Raw genomic sequence first — 8,998 nt, 5'->3', positions numbered from 1 at the left:
ACTTATATATCAAACATTGTAATATTATCTTTCCTATAATTATATTACTTATAATCACATTACATTGTAAAATATCAAACGCTACCAAAGCGTGAATGATCAATTGTTTTTATTTTTGAATGATAAATGAAACCGAGGCTGCCACGTCAAGACCTTTGCTTTAAAAAATGCTGACCTGGCGGGGAAAATAGACTCAAATGGTTGAGGTTTGGCCCCACCGCAACCCAAAACCCGAATTCCATTCGCTCCACAGCTTGGACTTTGGAGTTTTTGTAGTTTGCTTCCTTTTTCTCTCTCTCTACCTTCTTTCCTCTCTCCCTTTTGATTTCTCTCCCAATTTTTCCTCTTCCTCTTCCTCCCCTCCGAACCCTAACCCTAATCCTGCGGTCTTTGAGAAAATCCCCCCTTTGTATGAATCCTCACAATTATTAGATAACCACCCCCAATTTAATCGATCGATTCGGTTTCTCAATTTCTTGTTTATTCAGTAAAAGGGAATTTGAAATTCCCCATTTCTTTTAACAAAATCATTCATGGCTGGCATCGTAGAAGAAAGTATACAATGATCGAATTACTGGCGTTTCGTTTCAATTGCATGGGGTTTACGCAATGCCAGAGCTTCGAAAAGGAGTCCGTAGAGGCCGCGCCACGATAGCGCAGCAGCAGCAACAACGAGAGCAAAAGCAAACGCCGCAGCGGAATCAAGGCCGGAAACGTGCTGCCGCGGCCGCGGCTGCTGAGGGAGGTAGGCCGAGGACGAGATTGGCCGCGAAAAGATTAAAGGAGGAGGATCATCGTCAGCTGGTAGCAGCTGCGACTGCTAGAGAGGATCATAATCATCCGGTGATTGTGATATCGGAGAGGGATAGTGATATTGAGAAGAAGGAGTTTGTAAAAGGTGATTTAGAAAAGAAGGGTGCTGTCATGGGGGACGATAGCGGTGGGTTGAGCGCTAACAAGGCTGCTGGACAGGAAGAGGAGGGAAGTACTGCTCCTTTTCCAGAGAGGGTATGCTTGTGGTTTTGCCTTGTTATTTTGTTGATGTTGTTCTTTCTTCTTCTTTTTTTAATGTTTCTGCGGCTGGGTTACCATTGATAGGATTGTGGTTCTCTGGTATTTGCGTTTTGGCAGTTTTTTTTTTTTTTTTGCTGTGGTTCCGCGTTCATATTGTCATTGAAGATCTAATTAAACTTTTTTTTTTTGGTGTTTGCTGTCTGCTGAAAGTTTTGAGAGTTGAGAGCCAATTACTTTTCAGGTTTTTTGTCTAGTCTAATACTGCATTTGGTTGGAAGGAAAATGGAGGAGAGGGAAAAGGGAAGGAAATTCGTTTTCCCTTCTTTCATTTTGGTATGAGAGAGATGGAAAATGGAAGGGAGGAAAAGAATTAGGAGTAAAATTTTAAATTCAGTGATTGATTTTGTTTGAATGAATCTTTTCCTCCTACTTGTGGAAGGACTGAATTTTGATGGAATGGAAAGGTGTAAATCCACCCATTTTCCTTCCTTCTCCTTGTTTTCCTACTGTCAAACGAGTGAAAGGTAGAGAGGGAATGTGAGAAACCATTTTCCTTGCACCCCTTTTCTTTCTTTCTCATCTTTGTTTTCTAATTTTGTGATATTATTTATTCAGTTTGGTTATTTGGATATGTTTTCCTTTTGACTTTGTAAGGTTCAAGTTGGAGGATCACCTTTATATAAGATAGAGAGAAAGCTTGGTAAAGGTGGATTTGGTCAGGTATTTGTTGGACGACGTGTTAATGGTGGAAATGAACGCGCAACTGGTTCTGCAGCCCTGGAGGTAAATCATTTTAACTACCATAAGCCATAGAAAGTTTATACCATCCCAGGTCTTGGTTTTAATTTAAGTTTTGTTATTACTTTGCATTCGTTTAGGTAGCTCTGAAATTTGAGCATAGGAACAGCAAAGGTTGTAATTATGGTCCTCCATATGAATGGCAAGTTTACAAGTAGGTGGCTCTATTTCCTTGTTAGTTTGTTTGGAACATTTCCAAATTACGACTATCTACCACAATGTGTTTGAGTTCTTGGTGAACAGTGCTCTTGGTGGTAGCCATGGAGTTCCCAAAGTACACTATAAAGGAAAGCAAGGAGACTATTATGTGATGGTATGATTTGCAGCTTTTCTTCTATTCATTTATCTATCCTAGATCCATGGCTTAACTTCTACTTATGTATTTTCAGGTTATGGACATGTTAGGGCCCAGCTTATGGGATGTTTGGAATTCTTCAGGGCAAGCGTGAGTGACCAGTCTTCTTGCATTTGCTATTTCTATGGTTTACTTATTCAGAAATGAGAGATAACATAAGCTGAAGCACTTTATTAAGTCCAAAACCTCTTCGTTCTTACATGATAGAATACTGATTTTTTATATTCTCCGCCATAAACAGTTTGAAGAAACAAAATACTCCCTTACTATTTTACCACTTTATTTTTGCACTAGAAACACTTTCAGGGTATATGTTCAAGCCTGGGCTTTTTAAGTTAGTTATTGACTAGGGAGCTATGTTAAATCTCTCCTCTAGGGTTGTTTCTTGGATTAGTTTTAAGAAAAATGATCTGGCAGGCCCTCTTTTTCACCCGTTCATTCAATAAAAAATTATAAAAATAATGAAAAATAAAGAACCAATTGAAGAAGGTATAAAAATATAATTGAACATTTAAGCCTCTGATTTTCTTGGATTTTTTCTTTTGGGGGTGTGTCTGATTGAAGATCTGCTTGTTCTCTATGAAATTGTCTTCTTAACCCTTCTGGGCAAAAGAAAGTGTATGAAAGTTATTTCAATTGTATTACTTTGTATGGGATCTTTGACATCTACTTAGATATTAATTTTTGTTCTCAATTTCACATGCAGGATGTCTGCAGAAATGGTAGCTTGTATAGCGGTAGAGTCACTGTCAATCTTAGAGAAGATGCACTCCAAAGGGTTTGTGATTGCATTATTTTGAGTTATAGTATGAATGCCAGTTTTCATAAATATTCTGTAAAACTATGATCTGAGTATCTTTCTTAAATGTTAAATCTATCTCTTTTTGAACTCTTTGCTTTTGCTTCTACTAACTTTTGCTTCGAATGTTGACCCTGTTTGATACCAGTTATGTGCATGGGGATGTTAAGCCTGAGAACTTTTTACTTGGTCAGCCATCTACACCACAAGAGAAAAAGTTGTTTCTTGTTGACCTTGGATTAGGCGAGTAAATTTCATTTTATCCCTATGGTATCTCTTTTTATGCTTTCCTTTTAGGTTCTTTTCTTATGTTTTGTCTACACTACACGTTGCAGCAACAAAGTGGAAAGATAGCAGCAGTGGGCTGCATGTTGATTATGATCAACGTCCTGATATGTTTAGGTGAGCTAATGTTTGTCTAGTTGGAGACTTGTTTATGATCAACTCTCTTGCTGATATTCTTTTGTTCTGTAATTTTCATTTTCACCAGAGGAACTGTTCGATATGCAAGTGTTCATGCTCATTTGGGTAGAACTGCCAGTAGAAGAGATGATCTTGAGTCTCTTGCATATACACTCATATTCCTACATCGAGGTCGATTACCGTGGCAGGGCTATCAGGTATGGCTGATATAATCATCATAGTGGAGTTGCTTATCAGAGGCATATGATAGCATTCATATTCTACTTTGTTTTCTTGTTCTTTCTTTTACTTTCCAAATGCCAGGGTGACAACAAATCCTTCTTAGTCTGCAAAAAGAAAATGGCAACATCACCTGAAATGCTTTGCTGCTTCTGCCCTCCACCTCTAAGACAGTTTCTTGAGATTGTGGTGAACATGAAATTTGATGAGGAGCCCAACTACTCCAAACTAATATCTTTATTTGAGGGTTTGATGGGACCAAATCCAGCTATAAGACCAATAAACACTGATGGTGCTCAAAAGGTATTTTTGTGTATACTTAACTATATTTAAGATTCTCTAAAAGAAAATCTGTTGACAGATTAATAATAATTATGAAAATTTGGTAGATTATTTATCAAGTAGGCCAAAAGCGAGGTAGGTTAAACATAGATGAAGAAGATGGTCAACCCAAGAAGAAGGTTCGTCTTGGAGTTCCTGCTACGCAGTGGATTTCAGTCTACAATGCAAGACTTCCAATGAAGCAGAGGTATTTTGGAGTAGTTTTCATTCTCATAGCTTATTTTGATTGCAGATTTATATTATTTTAATTAAAGACAATAGAAATAGTACAATTTTTTTTTCCCATTTTGCCTTATACTGCTTTTGATCCTGAATGGCTGTTGCATTGTCTTCTACTTATTTAGTTGGACAGCTATAACGAAAATGATGTTGGTCTATAAAATAGCTTTGGAAGGTGAATGCACCTGTCTCTAGAGGGCTGTGACAATCAGAACTAATGATTTTTAAGAAATGCAACTGTATTTATACTGAAGCCCATTGATGGATAAAATTTTTTATTACAAATCAAAGAGAATCGTTTTGGTCCTTATTTGAAGCTTAAACTGTCAGTAATTAGTGGGTCTTATGAAGGTTCCATTAAAGCTTTGTGAAAAAGGACAAAAGAGGACAAGTATAAAGCTTTAAAAGAAATGAAAGCTGATATGTACTGTAATCTTGTTAAAGATGCTGAGACATTTCTTTTCAAAATGACTTTAGTAATATCATTTGATTTTGATTCTTGATTTGCCTTATCTTGTGAACTGCACTTCAATATAGCCCCTAGTAATTGTAGACTGTGGTTGTTACTGTTGTTACATGCTTTTTGCTTCTAAAAACAAAAGAAGCAAAAAATGAAAAATGTTTGGATACAGAAAAGTTAATTATTTTTGTAATGATCAAAAATTTAATTTTTGTGATTTGCAAAATTCATGATTTTACTTTTAAATGGAACACTTACTTTTAAGTATGTGTTAGATTTTAACTATTAGCTCATTTATAATCAAACATGATTTTGTTATTTAATAGAATCTTAAGTAATATATTTGGATTAGTTTGGACTTTCCATTTATGCTACAGATTTATCCTGTGGTATAATTTTTTACCAAGTGATGAAAATATATGTCCTTTGATGAAAAACCTACTTGGTCCATTTCCTGCTTTTTTTTTTTTTTTTTTTCAGTTTGGCTGGAGTATGATCAGCATGTAGACCATAATAAGGAGAAAAAAAATTGTTTATACATACTAGCTTTCTTTATGTGATGTTTCATTTTAACTGTGTCATTATCATGCATTAGGTACCATTACAATGTGGCTGATGCAAGGTTGGCTCAACATGTGGAGAAAGGAATGGCAGATGGTCTGCTAATAAGTTGTGTAGCATCTTGTACCAATCTTTGGGCATTAATTATGGATGCTGGGACTGGTTTCACACACCAAGTTTATGAACTTTCACCTTCCTTCTTGCACAAGGTGACCTCCTATTGTATATTGTTGTAACTGCTATTTTCTTTTCCTATTGTAACAAAAGTTTTTATATTAAGAAATGATTCTTTCTTCATAATATACAGGAGTGGATCATGGATCAGTGGGAGAAGAACTATTACATTAGCGCTATTGCTGGTTCTAGCAGTGGAAGCTCCCTTGTTGTTATGTCCAAAGGTCAGTTTCAATTCTGATTTGTCTAAATTGCATACAAGACCTGTTTTCTCAGCCATATGTTCTACAACTTAGCTAAAATATTTTACATGCAACCTGAATGGCACATTTCACTTAGTATGCAGATTCAAACATGGAGCTTTTACATAAATGCTTCTAATGGATTGATAAGATCGGATTAGCAACTGCCTTTTTCCATTTGCTTTTATGGCTCAAGATTTCTGAATTATGATTATCTTTTTAGGCACCCAATACACTCAACAATCTTACAAAGTAAGTGACTCTTTCCCCTTCAAGTGGATAAACAAAAAGTGGAGAGAGGGTTTCTATGTCACCTCGATGGCAACTGCTGGAAGCCGATGGGGTGTTGTTATGTCTCGCAATGCAGGCTTCAGTGATCAGGTTTGATCTCAGTTGCAATACACAATTATTTCTATTGTCTTTTATTAGAGTGGATTCTTTATGCCAATTTTTTATGGCTATTGATCAATGGTTCTTTTTGTTTGTTTGAATTCTAATTGAATTGGAAGTCAGTCAATAACAATGTCTTCCATTTTGCTTCAGGAGTGATCATTGTCTTTATTTTCCACTCTTCCCTTTGGTTTTTATCATTTTTGTGCTTGGTGTCTTCTTGAATTTGAAAATGTCCTGTTTATTTTCTCTTTTCTTTTGAGCATTTGCTTGTCTCACAATTACTGCTGTGTCCTAATAAAGGTTTTAGTAAATACTTGCTTGCGTGTTTCAAGAAAATGAGGTTGAGGTGATAAACCTTTATGCACTGCCAAATCTGAACTTCTGGTTCAATTTTGTTTACATGTGGGACATGGCTTTTTCAGTGAAAATGCAATTTTAATTGATCTGAAAGTAATGTGGGTTTATAGCTCTGTTGTTGCCCCAAAAGTAGCTAGTTTTCTCTGTTTAAAACCAGCTTTATTCTGATTGGAGTAGGCAAATTGTATAAATCCATTGCATAAGATGGATTTACATGATACTAGGTCTTTGTGCTCTGCATGTGAATCATGTATTAAACAGTGATTAATTATTTAACATGTGCCTTCATAATAATTACAACCATATGAGCATTATAACTTTAGAAGATGGTAGTTATATTTTGATTAAAATCGATGTTTTACAACCATATGGGCATTATAACTTTAGAAGATGGTATTTATCTTTTGATTAAAACCAATGTTTTACAACCATATGAGCATTATAACTTTAGAAGATGGTATTTATATTTTGATTAAAATCAATGTTTATATTTATCTAAATATTATTTGACACGTAAAATTATGAAATATGTAATAGGTCAGAAAATAATGCAAATCTTTTACTGCAAAATTTTATATTGGTTTATAACATTTTTAATATAAAAAAGAAGTGGTATGTAAAATTAAATATTATACTAGAGGATTGTGATAATTAAAAGAAAATTTTAGGTGCAACATGAAAAGGTAAAAACTGAAAAGAGGTATTTCTTTTGCCACCCATTTCTCTTATAAATTTGCTAGTAATCTAACAAAAACATAATACGGTGGTGGCCCTGAATGTGTTTATAGTTTGAATTCACTCCATCCTTTCTCACATGCATTTACTATCTTATTAAATATTGTCGATGGGTCCTATAGGTTGTGGAACTTGATTTTCTCTATCCAAGTGAGGGTATCCATAGACGTTGGGATAATGGTTATAGAATTACATCAACAGCTGCAACTTCTGATCAAGCTGCTCTAATCTTAAGCATCCCTAAGCGCAAACCTGGAGATGAAACTCAAGAAACTTTACGTACATCTCAATTTCCCAGCACACATGTTAAGGTAATGGTTCTGTTACTTGTGTAATGCTCTATGTTTTAAAACTTATGTTTGGAGTACCATATAAGTAGTTTTAGTTGGTCTTGCAAGATTATGTACGTTTTTTTTTTTCTTTTTCTTCTTTTTGGCATTTCCATTATGTTATACTTGTGATAGTTAAATGAGTTGCAATCTATATGAACATATTAGTTTTTATTGTAGTTTCAATCTATGTTGTGATTTATATGTTTATATTGTTTTCATGTGTAGGAAAAATGGGCAAAAAATCTCTATCTGGCCTGTCTGTGCTATGGAAGGACTGTATCCTGAGTCAGTGACTGGTGGGAATTTTTGTGGGGAGGAAAAAATGGAGTATGTTTTCCTTGCCTAGTTTAATTTTTAACGTCTGTGTTTTTATTTTAAATTTGGGATCTCATGTTAAATGTAAAGGATGGATAGGAATTTAAGTCAAGTGCAAGGGAATTGTGTACTTTATAATGATGTATCATATTCATATATATTTCTTAAATGAAGTATGTGTTGGGTTGATAAGGTTGTTCATTCTTGTAGCCTTTTGATGGCTCGAGATTGAAGTAATCTCCTAGTGGGTTCAGCTGCTGCCAATGCTATGAAGAGTTCCTCTCAGCCTCGAGCAAACCCATATTCAACCATTTAAGACTGATCACACTTTCACTTTGCCTCTCAACTCAAACAATTCACAAAACCACCCAACTCCCATGCCTAAGCATCATTCAATTGTTTTGTAGGTTATGAATCTTACATGGTTATTTAACAAATTTAGAATGATGATTTCACATAAAAAAAACGGTATTGTCAATATCATATATTAATTTAATAATTTTAAATATAAAAAGAACAAAGATTAAATTTTAGAAAATTTATAAATATTTACATAAATATAAGCTTTAATAAGAATACTCATCTTTTATGACTCACCTATGATTAAAATTTGATATGATAATTTTTTGGAAATGACTTGTATCGTGACGTGTGGATTCGAGAGTTGCAATTAAATTCATTTTATTCGATGAAATTTTAAATTGATTTTAGGTCTGTTTAAAGAATAATAATTTGGTTTGACACCTTGTGATCCTTGTTTAACGAATGGTTTAATGATGCGTTATCTTATTTTAATATTAACTTTTAATTTTATTTTTATATTTTTTTAATCATTAATATTTTTTTAATTTTTATTTGTAAGCTAAAGTTCATTATTTAGTTTATTTATATGATATGCAATCATGGAATGAATGGTATAAATCTTGATTTAATGAATGGCAAATCAAAACTTTTTATCGAAAATATTTTTTAAAATCACCCATCATACTAGTGGGATACGAGATACTCTCTCACTTAGGAAATTATTTGAAAAAACTCGCTTTCGTAAGCTTATCAAGCAAATCTTCTTATCAAGATAATCATTTGCAGATAAAAACATTTTCATGTATTGCAAACCTTACTATAAGTAAAGGCCTTTTATTAAAAACATCCTCCAAGTCACAAAAAGAAAAAAAGAGAGAGAATGTGAAAGACCTAGGTTTGTTGACAGGTTGGGTGATCGTAAAGGGAAAGGGGTGGGTAGGGTTATGGGGGAGATGA

At 34.3% G+C, this 8,998-nt stretch overlaps 1 protein-coding gene across 2 annotated transcripts; it reads left to right on the top strand.

Moving 5' to 3' along the window:
* LOC18589651 lies at positions 286-8,212 on the top strand. Of its 2 annotated transcripts, XM_018127949.1 has the most exons (17): positions 286-1,008; positions 1,669-1,797; positions 1,893-1,966; positions 2,056-2,125; positions 2,202-2,257; positions 2,874-2,945; positions 3,115-3,209; positions 3,302-3,368; positions 3,457-3,586; positions 3,693-3,911; positions 3,998-4,137; positions 5,225-5,399; positions 5,498-5,588; positions 5,830-5,987; positions 7,214-7,402; positions 7,649-7,750; positions 7,949-8,212. In XM_018127949.1, the coding sequence occupies exons 1-16, from the start codon at positions 610-612 to the stop codon at positions 7,706-7,708; spliced, it is 2,124 nt and encodes a 707-aa protein (XP_017983438.1). In that variant the 5' UTR covers positions 286-609; the 3' UTR covers positions 7,709-7,750; positions 7,949-8,212. The 2 variants fall into 2 exon arrangements, with proteins under 2 accessions (XP_017983438.1, XP_017983437.1); XM_018127948.1 differs by lacking the exon at positions 7,949-8,212 and having other exon boundaries at positions 7,649-7,939.

Source organism: Theobroma cacao, chromosome 9, assembly GCF_000208745.1.
Source record: "Theobroma cacao cultivar B97-61/B2 chromosome 9, Criollo_cocoa_genome_V2, whole genome shotgun sequence".
NCBI classification, from domain to species: Eukaryota; Viridiplantae; Streptophyta; class Magnoliopsida; order Malvales; family Malvaceae; genus Theobroma; species Theobroma cacao.
This window is presented reverse-complemented; position numbering and strand designations above follow the sequence as displayed.